Source organism: Branchiostoma belcheri, unplaced genomic scaffold, assembly GCF_001625305.1.
Source record: "Branchiostoma belcheri isolate BF01 breed outbred unplaced genomic scaffold, Haploidv18h27 scaffold172, whole genome shotgun sequence".
NCBI classification, from domain to species: Eukaryota; Metazoa; Chordata; class Leptocardii; order Amphioxiformes; family Branchiostomatidae; genus Branchiostoma; species Branchiostoma belcheri.
The window spans coordinates 264,247-281,756 of record NW_017803180.1 but is presented as its reverse complement, the minus strand read 5'-3'; the positions used below and the strand labels follow the sequence as shown (position 1 = coordinate 281,756).

Sequence of the window (17,510 nt, the reverse complement as noted above, 5' to 3'; positions counted from 1 at the left end):
GCAGAATTCCCACTTTTGTTGTGATCATTTGATCTGTGACGTCACATATTTTACCCGGGTTTACGAAGTACACACCATTATTCTGTTCCCCTTGTCTGTGACGTAACAAATGTGTCCCGATGGACTGCCGGCAACCGGAGGGGTACCTCTCGGTGTTCTCACGATGAGGTCACGGCGTCTTTATGTCAGCGGGGCCAGAGTTAAATTCTTCTCGGGTCCCAGACGGGCCCAAAAATAGCCCGGTACCGCAGGGTGTCCCGCGGGGCCACGTTAGGGTCACGCCCGAAAGTGCAAAAAAAAAACCAGCCCGAGAACTGCCTGACAGGGCTCCTTTTTTCAATAGGGACCGAAGCATTAGGGTGTTTTACCGGCCCAGGGCCTCTCCTGAAACGCTAGATCTTTGCAGTCGGCCTTTCTCATTTTCTAATTCTTGCCGTCCTGTAGGCAAAACTCATAATTGAAACCGATCCCTAGAAGTACCCCAGCGTTCCGTAGTGGACCAGGGCGGGCAGGCAGTACTCTCAGTATCGCAGATATACCGAGGAGCCTCCGATGGCCTGTCTACCAGGCTATCATGTAGAGGTCTGTAGTGTTCTCGCGCAGTGAGTCGCGTCGACGCTGATTGGACTTTCTGGCCTGTTGTCTCGTCTGTTGGCTTGTTGTCAAACTATAAATGGTCGAGTGCCCAAGACGTGAGCGACGACATCAACGCTTGACACGCAACACTTCCACGCTCTTCTAGCTTATTCTTTAGGCCCGATTCGTACGAGGGCAAAAATGTCTGTCGTAGGACAGTGTTTCCCTGCCTTACAAAGGTCTGCGGCGTCCTGCGGTAATTTTTATCGCCGGTCACACGCCACGGCCGGCCGGCGGGAGGTCTGCGACACTCCCGGTCGCGTGTAAAATGGACGCTCCCCTGTTGTTTAATGCATGCTTGTGGATTATTGGCTTCAGTGGGTATGAAGTGACTGAAGCGGTTAAAACGTCCTCGGGCTAAAGGTGTCCTTCAACGGGCTAGGTCCGAAATGATACCGGCGCGCCACTTGCGGAATTTACTTGAACTGCCACACACCAACAAGTACAGCAACACACACCCTCACACACACACACACACACACACACACACACACACACACACACACACACACACACACACACACACCGGTTGTTGTGGTCACAATTAAAAGTTTCCTTCAGTGACATTTTGTTCCCCTTATTTGGTCTCCGACGGGCACCCGGCAGATACGTGGCAGCTTCTCTGACGATGTCTTGTACTGACCCACTTAATAGAGTTCACGCTTTTGTTGTGATCATCTGATCTATGGCGCCAAACATTTGACACGGTCTTACGAAGTACACACCCTTATTGTGTGTATCTGGTCTGTGACGTATCAAAATTAGTCCCGGTCGGTGTCCTCACGATGTCGGCGTTCTCACGATGTCGGTGTTCTCACGATGTCGGTGTTCTCACGATGTCGGTGTCCTCACGATGTCGGCGTTCTCACGATGTCGGTGTTCTCACGATGTCGGCGTCCTCACGATGTCGGTGTCCTCACGATGTCGGTGTTCTCACGATGAGGTCACGGCGTCTTTTTGTCAGCGGGACCCGGGAATTAAATTCTTCTCGGGTCCCCACCGGGCCAAAAAAAATAGCCCGGTCGCCGCGGGGTGTCCCACCGGGCCACGTAGGGGTCACGCCCGAAAATGCCAAAAAACAGCTCGGGCACTACCCGACAGGGCCCCTTTCTCCAATTGGGACCAAAGCTTTACGTGTATTCAAAGCGACAAACGTGTTTGAAGTTTGAGCCCGTGTCATATATGAAAGGCTTTGATTGTCAGGAACATGCCTGGAGGCTGAAAGACTTAGTGACCACAAATATCGGGGTTAAACGAGTTCATGTGTAAGCTTTATTTCCAAAGACGTTGGATGAAAGGCAAACGTACGCATATATTCTGTTTTGTTATTCTTCGTTATCTCCTGACGATATGTCATGTTGGTAGAAGTCTGTAGAGTCACAAGTTTTGTTTTAGTTCCCGTGTGAGGTGTGCCATGGCCCTCATGCCCACGTTTGTCGGCCCCAAGTGCCTTGGGGCTCTTGCGCGGCAGATATTTCTAAATCCTACAATACTGGCTTCCAGAACGCGCGCGTCTTCAATGAGACTGGATCCGGGTTCCCTGTTAGAACGTTTCATTCACAAACATGTTACTGTGCAGTTTGCATTAACTAATTTCGTTAGACGCACACTGTTATAATGTTATCATCGTCCGCGTTGTCTGCTGCTCAGTGCAACATGCTCTCAGGTAAACTTGTTGTGACTTTTTCCAGGTGAGCTACCGGACATCCGGAGACAGGATGGACCCGCGTGTGTCGCTACCCGTGGGGCTGCTCGTCTTCGTCCTTATGGGCACTTCTGTGACTGGTCAAGGTAAGGTTTTTTTATCAACATTCTTTTATACCGTGTGTTTATCTAATGAGACTGTTGCTGCTCAGCACATCTCACTAAAATCTCACAAAAAGGCGAAATTATCCGACACGTGACATAGATTTTTCCTCAGCAAGACACAAGAGCAATTCAACTATAGATCGAATGATAACGAAATCTTGGAAAAGACAGTTAAGGGGATAGGAGGAAAACTAAAGATACGATTTTCTAAATGCGGGTATCTTAAAAAGAGATGAACAGTGACATATTAAAGTATGTAACATAGGACTTCGACGGAAATCGTATTACACTCTTAGCTCATAGCAGTGTTTCCATACATCTTTAGTCCTGCGCATGCTGTGGTGTTCAGAGTGTGAATGTAATTATTCTCTGGTACTTCAATGTTATAAATCAGACAAACAGTGAACTTAATTTCTATTTTGATCCCTCCAGTCAGATACGTTGAAATTATTTTCAGATCTTGAATATTGAAGGTCAAAGTGAGTACCTGACCACGGTTGACGGTTGGAAGTTCAATTATTCTAACAGCGATGACAAAAACATTTACTGATGATAACAAGATTTTTCACCCTTTCAGAAGAACCAGTGTACCTGACCACACACGACGACTGGGCCTTTTATAAGGTTCTTGTGTCAGGACCTATGACCGGTACCAACGTGAAATCCGCTTGTACCGCGACTGGGATGGACTATCCGTGCTACTGGTCAGGTCCTGTGGGCACTGATGGGTGTTTCAACGGCTGGACCTCCTTCACCGGTACCCACTGGACCTCAGACTGCATCACGTATGACCACTCGCCCGGTATCTACTGTGAAGCCCACCGGGTCCTCGCCAGTAAACTGTGTGGAATCTGGGACCCTCAGTACTGCCAGCCCCTTGATGACATCTTTGTGAACTACCCCGGCTGGCAGAGTGATGACAGCGCCTGGGGAGTGGACTACGACAATCACACCATCGCACTGCGGGGAGCGGACTACTACAACATGTACGCCCTGTGTGCAGGTGAGGCTGCAGCCTCCATATCGTTACACACAACAGAGGCATTTTGGCAAAATAAGCTTAAGACAATCACACTTTCAGATTAGATCAGACTATCTTCCCCATTTGCATTAGCATGAAGAATCCTGCCTACATATTTTTAACTCTCTGTCAGCAGTTAAAGTACACCACTTCCCATGTGTGCAGTCCCCATTTTGGAACCTACAAAATTTCTTGCTTCCAGTGAATTATGTATCACATAACTGTATCATTTGTACCTCCAGATGCGGATAATTGTATGAATGGCTCGTACCACTGCGACAGTGACGCCACCTGTACCAACTTCCCTGATGGGTTCATCTGTGACTGTAACAGCGGTTACAGCGGAGACGGAAACACCTGTACACGTAAGAACAATCTCGCTGTATATCATTTGAGAGAATTTAAGAGAGGAATGCTGCTAGATATGCAACATTCTTAAGGGTTGTCCACACTGTTTGTGACCTGTGTGACCACAGACCACTGCGACCCCAACCCTTGCCTGTACAGGTAAGAACAATCGGCTGTACATATTTTTTTGCAATGAAATGTGAAGTGACATGTAAAGTATGTAAATTAGGACTACGAAGGAAATTCTATCATACTATCATAGCAGTGTTTCCATACATCTTTAGTCCTGCACATGCTGTGGTCTAGGATTATGTGGCAATCAGAGAGTGAATGCAATTATCGTCTGGTACTTCAATGTGAGAACTCAGACAAACAGTGCTACTTAATTTCTATTTTGATCCCTATTAGATATGTTGAAATAATTTTCAAATCTTGCACATTGAAGGTCAAAGTGAATACCTGTCCACTGTACATCTTTCTGACACCGATGGCTAAAAACATTTACTGGTAACAAGACTTTTCACCCTTTCAGAAGATCAGGTGTACCTGGCCACTCACGACAACTGGGCCTTTTATAAGGTTCTATCCACGGGCAGTATGACCAACCAGAATGTCCACGCGACTTGCCACGGTGCGGGCATGGACTATCCGTGCTACGAGTCAGGTGCTGCTGGGTGTACCGGTAACTGGACCTCAGACTGCATCACGTATGTCGGTACCGGTCTTGTCGACTGTAAAACCCACTGGGTTCTCGCCAGTAAGGTGTGTGGGAATATTGAACCTGGGTTCTGCCAGCCCCTTGATGACACCTTTGTGTACATCCCTGGCTGGCGGAGTAATTATCATTTATATTATTATGACGACGCCTGGGGAGTGAACTTCGACACTCACACCCACAACCTGCAGGGATCGCTCTACGACAACATGTACTCCCTGTGTGCAGGTGAGGCTGCAGCCTCGATGTTGTTACACACAATACAGAGGCATTGTGGCAATCAAAATAAGACAATCACACTTTCAAATTAGATTAGACTATTTGTCCATTAACATAGGCATGAAGAAACTTGCCTAGATATATTTCTTCACTGTCTGCTAGCAACCATATATGACGTTTGAAAAGTCCATAGGAAGGGTAAAGAGACAAACGGCCCACGTGCTGCACACCACTTTCCACATTTGCAGTCCCTGATATTTTACTTCATCTCGAGCTCAAAGTCATTGCGTATAAATTTGTATTCCCCAAGGGTTAATCACTATGATGTACAGACCCTATCAACTTTATCTCCTATTCCCAGTCTCTACTACATGTGCGGCCTCCCCGTGCGGTGCACACGGAACCTGCACTGGTGGTGACGAAGGCTACACCTGTACCTGTGAGATCGGCTGGTCAGGACGCAACTGTGCAGGTGAGGCTGCAGCCTCCATATCGGTACACACAACAGAGGCATTTTGGCAAAATAAGCTTAAGACAATCACACTTTCAGATTAGATCAGACTATCTTCCCCATTTGCATTAGCATGAAGAATCCTGCCTACATATTTTTAACTCTCTGTCAGCAGTTAAAGTACACCACTTCCCATGTGTGCAGTCCCCATTTTGGAACCAACAAAATTTCTTGCTTCCAGTGAATTATGTATCACATAACTGTATCATTTGTACCTCCAGATGCGGATAATTGTGAGGCTGGCACGCACAACTGCCACACTCACGCCACCTGTACCAACTCCCCTGATGGGTACACCTGTACCTGTAACGCCGGTTACACCGGGGACGGAGTCACCTGTACAGGTAAGAACCACTCTCTGTATATCATTTTTTAGACAATTTAAGAGAGAAATGCTGCTAGGTATGAAACACTCTTAAGGGTTGCTCAAGGCGTTTTCTCTACACTGTTTCTTACCTGTGTTACCACAGACCACTGCGACCCCAACCCTTGCCAGAATGGTGGAGTGTGCAACAATACTGGAGAGTCCTACACCTGTGAGTGTGCGGAGGGATGGGGAGGTCCAACCTGTAAAACTGTTGGTAAGTTCCTTTTTTTAGTCTTTATCTCGGAGTACAACTACTGGATTTTGTGCGCCTCATCTGGTACAGACGAGTCTTCTTTCACATCTCCAAGTAGCAAGGAGTCCGACACACAAATATATTAAAGGGTTTTTCTTAAGTCATTCTGTCCTCCAGGCATCATTATGAATCTTTCCTGTATTTTCCATTGACTTGACGAGTAGATGGAGGCTGGTCAAACTGGGTGGATGGTGACTGCAGTGTGACCTGCGGTGAAGGCGAGATGACCCAAACCCGAACCTGCACCAATCCGGCACCAGCTAACGGAGGTGCGCAATGTACGCGGGGGGACGGAACGACAGGACTGGCTGAAGACAGGACCGAGTCTTGTAACCAAGGCGCCTGTCCGATAGGTATGTGGTTATGAAGCTAACACAAGTTTTTATTCCAGTGCTTTGCTGAAGACTGCTGCAGCCAAATGAGTTTGTTGAACTGGTTGTTGCCTGCAAGTAGATTTCTTTTCAGTCCAATAAACTGGTGGACGTCCCAAATACTAAATACCTAATACCAGCCCAGAAGAGAACAAGAAATAGCCATGCCATCAAGCACCAGAGTTATCAACCAAGGGTTGAGGTGTTCAAGAATTCATTCTTTTCTCAAACTATCGCAGAGTGGCACTTTCTGTCACCAAGTACAGTAGGGGCATTGTCATTAGATAGCTTCAAACAATGTTTAGACTTAGATGTTCAAGCCATAGGTGTAACAAGTCGATCGGTCTAATGTAGCCAGCTGCCGCCGCGCCGCGTGCCTGCGAAGCTGGTGTGTTACGCCGAAGCAGCTAGGCCGAAGGGCGGTTATACCGGCTGTACTTAACATACAGGCGCTTATCTAGAACATACGCCTTTAGGCCATATTTTGACAGGGACACCACAGAACCGTGCCTTTAACAAATGGGTATGGGGATGAAACGTAATAAGTACATGCTTTTTTAGCTTGGAGACATCATTATGATTTTTCTTGCATCTATAATGACGTGTTTAGATGGAGGCTGGTCCGAATGGGTGGATGGTGACTGCAGTGTGACCTGCGGTGAAGGCGAGATGACCCAAACCCGAACCTGCACCAATCCGGCACCAGCTAACGGAGGGGCGCAATGTACGCGGGGGGACGGAACGACAGGACTGGCTGAAGACAGGACCGAGTCTTGTAACCAAGGCGCCTGTCCGATAGGTATGTGCTTATGAAACTAACACAAGTTTTTATTCCAGTGCTTTGCTGAAGACTGCTGCAGCCAAATGAGTTTGTTGAACTGGTTGTTGCCTGCAAGTAGATTTCTTTTCAGTCCAATAAACTGGTGGACGTCCCAACTACTAAGTGGCCCAGAAGAGAACAAGAAATAGCCTTGCCATCAAGCACCAGAGTTATCAACCAAGGATCGATGTCACCGTTCAAGAATTCATTCTTTTCTCAAACTATCGCAGAGTGGAACTTTCTGTCGCGAAGTACAGTAGGGGCATTGTCATTAGATAGCTTCAAACAATGTTTAGACTTAGATGTTCAAGCCATAGGTGTAACAAGTCGATCGGTCTGATGTAGCCAGCTGCCGCCGCGCCGCGTGCCTGCGAAGCTGGTGTGTTACGCCGAAGCAGCTAGGCCGAAGGGCGGTTATACCGACTGTACTTAACATACAGGCGCTTATCTAGAACATACGTCTTTAGGCTACATTTTGACAGGGACACCACAGAACCGTGCCTTTAAGAAATTGGTATGGTGATGAAACATAATAAGTACATGCTCTTTTAGCTTGGAGACATCATTATGATTTTTCTTGCATCTATAATGACGTGTTTAGATGGAGGCTGGTCCGAATGGGTGGATGGTGACTGCAGTGTGACCTGCGGTGAAGGCGAGATGACCCAAACCCGAACCTGCACCAATCCGGCACCAGCTAACGGAGGTGCGCAATGTACGCGGGGGGACGGAACGACAGGACTGGCTGAAGACAGGACCGAGTCTTGTAACCAAGGCGCCTGTCCGATAGGTATGTGGTAATGCAACTAAAAAAAGTTATTCCAGTGCTTTGCTGAAGACTGCTGCAGCCAAATGAGTTTATTGGACTATTTGTTGCCTGCAAGTAGATTTCTTTTCAGTCCAATAAACTGGCGGACGTCCCAACTACTAAATACCTAGTACCGGCCCAGAAGAGAACAAGAAATAGCCATGCCATCAAGTACTAGATTTATGAACCAACGATCGAGGTGTTCAAGAATTCATTCTTTCCTGGAACCTTCGTAGAATGGAACTCTCTGTCACCAAGTACATTTGGGGCATTGTCATTAGATAGCTTCAAACAATGTCTAGAGTTAGATGTTGAAGCGTTCGGAGTAACAAGCTGGTATAATGTAGCCAGCTGCCGCCGCGCCACGTGCCTGCGAGGCTGGTGTGTTACACCAAAGAGCGGTTACAACTACTGGATTATGTGCTCCTCAACTGGTATAGACGAGTCTTCTTGCACATCTCTTAGTAGCAAGGAGTCCGACACACGCATATATTAAACGGTTTTTATAATAGTTTATAATATATTAAAAGTCATTCTATCCTCCAGACATCATTATGAATCTTTCTTGTAGTTACTAGTGAATTCTTTCATCAGTGACAACTTGGAAGGATAAGGATACTAACCTCCAAATTTTCGATGGCTATCAGTCCATCTTGTTCACGGAGTGGCCTAATCTCGCGAGAGCGCAAGACTAGGCCCGAGACTTGCATCGGTCTGCACACAAACTACACAGATAAAACAGGTAGAGAAACAGATGGAGAAACAGAAAGAGATCTAAAGATATCCAGCATAAGAGAACCTTTAGCCCTTGCCAAAACTTTTTGTCCACTTTACAGGTATCACTGCAGACTTGTCTGACTTGACATTCTCCGATATCGAGATGGACCAAATGACCCTGTCCTGGACGGCGTCTGCTGACGTCACACGATACCGACTCCGTTACCGCCATGCCGGGGCTTCGTACCAGGACCTGTCTCCCCCGCCAGCACCGAGCGACACCCAGGCCACCGTACGCGGACTGTGGGCGGATACAGAGTACAACTTCACACTGACTGCGTTTGGAGAGGACGACGAGCAAATAGGAGAGATCAGTGGGACAGAGACAACAGGTAAGTCGGTGCAATGACATATGAGTGGAGGGAGGCTTACATGTAGTTTGTAAGTGTACAGCTTCCTTCATCCTAATTGAATGAAATGAGGCAGAAAACACGCCTCACTTGCATGGATGTGAGAACCAGTCAAAGTGAACATTGGCATAAAAATAACTTTCTTGGCATGGAATAGATTGGCTGTGAACTGTGGACATTAAATACTCACTCAGACGCATGGGTCATTTTTCAGCTGAAGTTATCGTGAACGTGGACTGCCATGAGGACCACATGAGCGTGACCTTCCCTAGAGCAGCGCTAATAGGGGTGGATGTGGACACCATGCACCTGTTGAACGACACCTGCCGTGCGACAATTAGCGAGACGGACCCCCCGGTGGTGACTCTTCGGACCGGTCTGCAGGAGTGCGGGACGACCCAGGAGGTAAGCCTTGAATGTGGCAAGCGCAAGTTCTCCTATAGATGTTAGTTACTGTTTTTCTTTATCATTATTGCCATTATCATTATTTATTGTATCCCACGTTTACTGTTTGTATGTGACTGTTTGCTGTGTAAAACAGTAGCCTCTACCAGACTTGGGGAGGCGGCTGAAAAGATCGAGAAGAAATCGGCCAGATAGAGAGATAAGCATGCCAAGGAAGTTTGAGAGAACATTTCGCCGCACCCCAAGCCTGCGCGGAGTCGCCATTTGTTTGAGGTCCACTAATCACTATCTTATGTGAAGTCTCAGAGAGGTCAAATTTCAAGTCCATAGCGGTACATTTCCCCGTCAAAGGAAACACAAAACTCATAGAAAAGAGAACTCTATAATACGTCGATGAAGGTTAGACATCCAGGTAATACGATACGCCAAAAACAGTTACTCAAGCAAGCAACTGGATATGATTTTGAAAACGTCAGAGGTTTCAGCTTGTATCCACTAGCTTTCGTCAGTGACTGAGAGACCAGAGGGGAAATGCAGGTTAATAAGCACAAACTATTGATTGATATACAAATAAGGTGAAGACATATTTGGCATGACACTGACAAAAGCTAGTAGATACTAGCTGAAACGTCTGACGTTTTCAAAATCATATCCAGTTGCTTGAGTAACTGCTTTTTGGAGAACTCTATAATATTCAAGACCATCCCGACCATGTTGCTGATCAAGATATTGGTGGATAAGCAGCATGAGACCCGCATGTTTCCCTGTCGCAATGGCCGCGCCGCACCCGCCACATTTGAAATTACCGTGTGGTGCAGCCGGCAATAATCCGTGTTAACTAATATTATTTCCAATATCAGTATACCTATAGTAGTTTTTTTTCATTCCCGACAATATACAGTTTGTTTAACCATAGTACCGGCCGGCTGTCTTCTCCACACGTATACACATGGGCGCGGCTTCCCATGACGAGCTGGTTGGTTTATTGCTTAAATGATCTGCGCTGAGATAGTTCTTTCGTTGGATTAATGAGGGGATTAGTACTTTTATACCGTTTGATCGTAGTGACTCCGCACAGGCTTGGGGTGCTGCGAAATATTCTCTCAAACTCCCTTGGCATGCTTATCTCTAGCTCTCTATTTGGTCGATTTTTTCTCTTTCCAGCCGCCTCCCCAAGCCTGGTAGAGGCTATAAAATAGGGCCCCATTGAAAAGAAGTGCAGTCACTTAATGGACCACCCTGTATAAAAAATGACGGAAAATAAATAAATAAATGAATAAGTAAGTAGCACGCTGGACTTGTCAGAAAACTAGAAGCCTATGGCATAACGGGCCCTATGGCCAACATTCTCGCGTCCTTTTTATCAGAGAGAAAGCTGAAAGTCGTTCTTGATGGTCAGTCATCTACATCCTATTCAATCAACGCCGGTGTTCCTCAAGGCTCAGTTCTTGCCCCAACACTTTTTTTAATATTTATTAACGACTTGCCCGACCACATTCTATGCCAACTTGCTGTTTATGCGGACGATTCCACCCTTTACTCCAACTCTAAAGGTCCCGGTTCCATGCTGGATAAGACAGAAATGGCAGCTGGCTTGGAAAATGATCTGCGCTCTGTCGTCGAATGGGGAGACAATTGGTTAGTCACTTTCAACGCCAAAAAGACAAAACTCCTCTCCATCAACAGATACCGGGAACCTTTTCTTCCACCTATATCCATGAATGGCAACGAGTTGCTGGAGAATGAGAGCCTCCGTCTCCTCGGTCTTATTCTCTCCAAGGATTTGTCCTGGAGATACTACATCGAATCTATAGCCAAATCAGCAGCTATGAAAGTAGGCTCACTGCTTCGAGCCAGAAACTACCTCACTCCTGCAAGTATTTTGTATCTGTACAAATCCACCATCCGTCCTTGCATGGAGTATTGCTCGCATCTCTGGGCTGGTGCCCCAAAAGACTGCCTACATATTTTAGACCGCATTCAAAGGAGAATCTGTGTTGCCATCGGCCATTCTCTGGCCGCAAAGCTGGATTCCCTCTCACACAGACGCAATGTTGCATCGCTATCCCTCTTCTACAGATACTTTCACGGTCGATGTTCAGGAGAACTTGCACTTCTTGTTCCACCGCTCAGAACCTTTCAACGTGCCACTAGGTTCTCTTCCAGCTCTCATCAATACACCGTCAACATACAACAACATCATTTTACCGTCAACATACAACAAGTCATTTTACAACAACATCTTCTTTCCCCGGACTGCAAAATTATGGAACTCTCTTCCAAACAGCTGCTTTCCATCCGATTACAATCCACAAAGCTTCAAAACAAAGGTTAACCGCCATCTCCTGACATAACTACATTATACTATAGCTCTATGCCTAGAAGTGGCCAAAAATAACTGGCCTTGCATTGAGCGAAACCGTTAAAAAAAAGTAGACGTCTGGAATGTAGGGAACGGTCACAGGAAAAAGAGAATGAGGTGAGCGGCATTGCCCTGAAAATGACAAGGTGGTCCAATAATATGGCCCAAGGTGTAAGTGCCTAGACAGCCACTTGAATGAATGCCGTTCATAACTCTTTCCATCTCAATAATGTTTTTTTTCTACTTGTTTTCATAGTCGTCAGAAGACAAACTCATCTTCAGTAACGAGGCCATCGGCAGTCCGGTAGTGGATGCAAGCGGCGCTGTGAGAGGAGCGGCTTTCAGGAAGAGTTTCCAGTGTGAGTTCGTGAGTCAGTTCGTGATCTCACAGGAACAGAACACCCTCTTCAACATTCCGCCTTCCAGGTAAGTGTTGTCACACGTGTCACTACATGACCTCTCATCGCTTCTTTAAAGATAGCGCAGTACTTTCTGCGAGTACAGAATCATGAACTGGCAACCAGCTACTAGGTTCTTATTAACGGTACTCCGGCTTCTGGATTCGTGCTTACGTTCACTCGGAATGTGTGATTAGCACAGAATGGTTAATTTCTCAAAACGGAGACTGCAAAAGGCTGCAGTGCAAACTGCACCTTTGGCTACACACATGCAGAGTATGCAGCAGGGTTTGCAAAACCAAGGCCGGACTTTCAAGCCACATGAGAGGTCATCAGAGGCGCAACCCTGATAGTCTTTCATAGACTGAACTGCCAAAGAAGAAGAAGAAAACTACAAAGGCCGATGTTTGCTTGGGAGCAAATACAGCATATTTCAGTCCATCTCCCTCCCTCGAAAAAGTGACTGGACTATTCCAAACTTACTCCAGTGCAAAACTGGCAAAGGTTCTCAAATAAATGAATTAGATAGTAGCTATATGAGAACAAAGATGCAAGAACAAGTACTTTGAATCTCGAAAGCTTTACTAATCTTATTACAGTTATGCAAATACTAACAATGATGAGATTTGATATATTTTGAAGGTCTTAGGCACATAAAATTGAATGTGTGGGTCATTATGCACGACTTAGGTGCAATGTGACCTCAGGTAACTGGCAATGGAACACGTGTTCCATGGCCAACGGCAGATGGAACGGGCCATTCTTTAGATAGAACGTGGAACGGGTACAGCACTTTTGGCCCTGTTTTTGCTGAAAATAGCAATTAAAGTCCCCCAAATGAGTCATTTGGAAGTGGTGTATGCCAAATACGTGACTGCTATTCTGTAGACACACGTTCAAGGTACCCTTATACCGAATGTCAGCATGAAAGTTCATCTGAGTTGGTAAATTACATTATGAAAAACTTAAACTTTTCTCCAACTCAAAATTTGACTCACCAGAAATTTTCGACTGAATCACTCAGTCTTCCTCAGCTATCTGACCCAAATGCTGTGGACACGTGGGAAAAATCACGTCGTCTCTATCCGAGACGACACCGAAATTCTACGGCCTGCCGAAAGTTCACAAAGCCGGAATACCTTTACGCCCCATAGTAAGTTGCATTGATTCTATTACATATCCGTGCGCAAAATTCTTGGCTAGCATTTTGTCTCCGCTTGTCGGCAGAACGAAACATCACATTGTAAATTCTCAATAGTTTGCAGATTTGGTTAAAAATGAGAGGGTGGAAGAAGATGAGGAACTAAGATCGTTCGACGTAACTGCATTGTTTACATCGGTGCCAGTGGATAAGGCCCTCAGTGTTATTTCCCAGAGACTACAAGAAGACCCAACCCTCCCCCAAAGAACAACTTTGAAGCCCGAACATTAGTAGACCTGTTGCAAGTTTGTCTAAAGTGTACATATTTCCAGTATGATGGGGTGTTTTACGGAGCCGCTATGGGCACGGAGCCGCTATGGGCTCACCTGTCTCCCCCATAGTGTGCAATCTTTATCTGGAATATTTAGAACAGTTGGCTATAAAAACCGCCCCACACCCCCCTATTTGGTGGTACCGATATTTGGATGACACTCATACAAAGTTAAAGAAAATCTATGCACAGGAATTCACAGACCATTTAAACAGTTTGGACCCGGATATAAAGTTTACATTTGAACAAGAAGAAGACGGTGCACTGCCCTTTCTAGACACTCTAACAACAATCAAGCAGGATAGGTCCCTGCGGGTTAGCATATACCGTAAGGCGACACACACGGACCAATATCTAAATTTTTTCTCAAACCACCCTTTGGACCACAAGTTGGGTGTGATCAAGACCCTTTTACCTAGAGCTAATACCATCATCAGTGATCCTGCGGATAGAATTGCCGAGATCGATCACGTTACAGAAGCCCTAAAGAAGTGTGGCTGCCCTCAGTGGATCATTAGGAAAGCCTCCGAGCCCAGACAGCCCCGGTCTAAACCCCAAGATAGTCAGGGAACGGGAGGGAAAAACAGAAAAACACTTGTAGTCCTCCCATACGTAAAGGGTGTTTCTGAGCCCCTACGTAGAATCTTTGCTGCACACGGAGTGAGTACCTGTTTCAGACCTCATCGTACGTTAAGACAACTGCTTGTGGCACCTAAGGACAAAACTCCCAAGGAAGAAAAATGTGGGGTTGTCTACCACATAAGCTGCCAGGGAAACACTAACAGAGGCCCCTGTCGGGAAACTTATATCGGGGAAACTGAGCGCTCACTAAAAACCAGGTTTCTAGAACATAGACGACCCAGTTCTGTTGCATCTGAGGTGTCACAGCACATCCACATAGAATCACCGAGACACACAGTGGATCTAGAGGGGGTCAGAATCTTGGATACCGAACAGGATTACTTCAAGAGAGGCATAAAAGAGGCCATATACATCAGGGCACTTCAACCATCGCTCAACCGGGACGGGGGGCGATATCGACTTCAGACAACCTTTGACCCTTTTGCTGACGTCACACGTGGGGAAAATCACGTGTCCACAGCATTTGGGTCAGATAGCTGAGGAAGACTGAGTGATTCAGTCGAAAATTTCTTATGAGTCAAATTTTGAGTTGGAGAAAAGTTTAAGTTTTTCATAATATTATACTTCACTTGACTTACTTGACTTAAGTCGGGTGCCACTCTTCCTCTGCCACCCGAACCACAATGGCTGCCCAGTAGTCTCTGTCCTCCATCACCTTCCCCATATTATACCGAATGCCATATCATTTGGTTGTAATACCAGGGCTCAGGATCCAAAAATCCATTTTTTGTCGAAAAATGCCCCCAAAAATCCGGGGGTATTTGCCCACTCTACCTCCATGCCAAATTTCAAGTCATTTGGCTGAATGATGGCGGAGTTGAATCCCTCTGAATGAGTGGCAGGAGAAGGAGGAGAAACGTGAGAGAACACATTATATTTCATCCATACCATGGTATGGACTGAAATATAAAAATCAAGGTTAATTTCTCTCTGTCGAATCACCCACATGGTTCTCTATCTGTACAGTGTGCAAGTTGTGAACGGAGAAACCGAGTTCACCTTCGAGATGCACATGTTTCCATCTGCAGACTTCACTGAGACCTACACCTCAGATGACTACCCTGTGCAGGTGAGATTGTTGAGTCTAATGTCTGTCATTAACTACACTTGAACATGTACACACCACGCTTCAAACTGCCGTTGTGTCCAGATGGGTTCAGAAATGAGCTGAACAGAGATCATGTTTATTTATTTGAGCCTTTTGTTATTTAGGAGATCATATGCTTGTCATAATTGCATGCATGTATGTTGTAGCACAATAACAACATGCTTAGCCTGTCCTCCCAAAGCAACGCGTCTGTTATTCATGTTCCTTATTTCTCCGTGGTTAGGTGACCCCGTCTGACCAGCTACACTTCGGACTGAGCGTGAACTCTCCTCTGGATAACCTGGAGCTGTCCGCCCTCCACTGCCTCGCCACGCCAAGTGACGATCCCGAAGCCTCTCCAAGCGTCAGCATCATTCAAGACGGGTAGGTTACTCTTCATGTGACGTACGTCAAAAGTACCGACGTGTTAGAAGTCTGGGACAGTCAAGGTTTTTAGTTTAAGACAACTCGAAAAATCATCATCTGATATTCATGGCCATTTCTCTCCTATAGGTGCGACATCGACACAACACTTCAACTGAACAATGAACTGTCTGGCGACATGACCTTGTACTACTCCATCCAATCATTCACCTTCCCCAACGTTGAAGATCCCAGCCTGGTAACAAAGACAAACGTCTAAACTTTGGCCCTGTGCTGGTCTTGGTTAACTGTCAGCTTAAAGTTGATTTCCATGGTATAAGGTGCTGATATCGTATGTCTAAAGTTTGTCGCTGCGCAATATATTTTGTGGCAGTCTCTCGATTGTCATAAGGCTTAAGTCTGCTATCAATCAATCAATCAATCAATCATCTGCGGGCGTTAGGTGCTGGAACTCGGTGGTTGTAGACCTCTCTACTGGATGCCCTGTACTTTGGCACAGGACCTCTGATTGGCTCTGATGACATCTATAATTGTGTCAAAGACTTCCTCCTCCGTTCTAATGCCTCACGCCAGCAGACTAGCCTGCATCTGAAAGGGTTACGGATAAGAAAAGTTCTAGCGTTTGGCCTCCTCATGTCTGTACATGCTTTAGCCTCTGGTTGTTTCTATTTCGGTGCTCTCTGGGACTGGAGACCTTTTACAAAGTACTGGAATATTCCTGACTACTCCCTGGTGTTTGGGTCCCTTGAACAGCTTGGCGGTGCACCAGATTCCTGATGTTGTTTTTCCTCCATGCCAGGTGTACATCCACTGCACCATGGTGGTCTGCTTCAAGGACGACCCGGACTCGCGGTGCAGTCAGGGCTGCATCCCCGCTACGCGACGCAGGCGCGCTGTGTCTGACATGAGCGAGGCCCGAGTGCGACGTGCGAGCGAAACGGACGAGACAGTCACCATCAGCCAGGGACCCTTCAAAGTTGTGAGAGGAGAAAAACAAGGTAGAGTTTGTGTATTATACTGAATTATCCTCCCCATCCCTTGCTTAACTAAATACCATGACTTCTTCTTTCCAGCTGGGCCTGTCCTTGGACACATTGTGTATCATGAAGGGGCCAGATAACACTCATGGACGTCAACAAATCAGGTCTTCTGTGCCACTTATTCATAACAATATATCTTTCCCAAAATTGATTTTAGCGATGCTGTCCACTAGTGTACAGTCAGGGCAGTAGACAGTTGTGCAGATATTGCCCACTATGTGCAGTAGACAGTATGAACATGACGTCTCTGTATCGTTCCACAGCCTCCGCCGTGCCCACTGTCTGCATCGCTGTCGGGACAGCTGCGGGGATAGCCGGCGTCCTCCTGATGGTTGCTGCTGTCTTCCTGGTGAGGAAGAGACGTGGCCGTGACGTCAAGGAGCAGGCCGAGGATCGTGTCGGTAAGATATCTAGGCACTGTTCAGAATCTGTTGGAAGATAATGTCTAAAAAAATGGACTAGGATCATGTCAATAAGATATCCAGACACAGACATTCAGTAACTAACTACTCCATACTAACAGTTGTAAAGAACAGTTTTGTTTTCCTCACACAGTTCTTTGCTCTAATTGGACACGGTTTTTCATTTCAGGTTTTGACAACTACTCGTTCGAGCTCTGGGGAAAGGACAAGGCTGCCAACGCGACCCCCAAACCCGAGTAGTCGTTTTCTGTGTGAGGCTCGAAATTTCAGCATGAGCCATGTTCTAACGTAAA

The 17,510-nt window shown here is 46.3% G+C and overlaps 2 protein-coding genes and 1 long non-coding RNA gene across 3 annotated transcripts; all 3 read left to right on the top strand.

Annotated features, from left to right (window-relative positions):
* Positions 1–3,049: 3,049 nt before the first annotated feature.
* Positions 3,050–5,336, top strand: LOC109466941. The gene is made up of 4 exons (XM_019764813.1): positions 3,050–3,459; positions 4,355–4,757; positions 5,110–5,220; positions 5,332–5,336. Exons 1-4 carry the CDS (start codon positions 3,088–3,090, stop codon positions 5,334–5,336), a joined length of 891 nt encoding a protein of 296 aa, XP_019620372.1. The 5' UTR covers positions 3,050–3,087.
* An 827-nt stretch (positions 5,337–6,163) lies between these two features.
* Positions 6,164–7,730, top strand: LOC109466955. The gene is made up of 3 exons (XR_002140050.1): positions 6,164–6,232; positions 6,861–7,049; positions 7,672–7,730. It is a non-coding gene; the product is annotated as an uncharacterized LOC109466955 (long non-coding RNA).
* Positions 7,731–17,510, top strand: LOC109466940 (ZP domain-containing protein-like). The gene is made up of 10 exons (XM_019764812.1): positions 7,731–7,860; positions 8,715–8,987; positions 9,220–9,410; positions 12,029–12,198; positions 15,251–15,353; positions 15,616–15,755; positions 15,885–15,993; positions 16,555–16,753; positions 17,059–17,196; positions 17,387–17,510. Exons 1-10 carry the CDS (start codon positions 7,731–7,733, stop codon positions 17,455–17,457), a joined length of 1,524 nt encoding a protein of 507 aa, XP_019620371.1. The 3' UTR covers positions 17,458–17,510.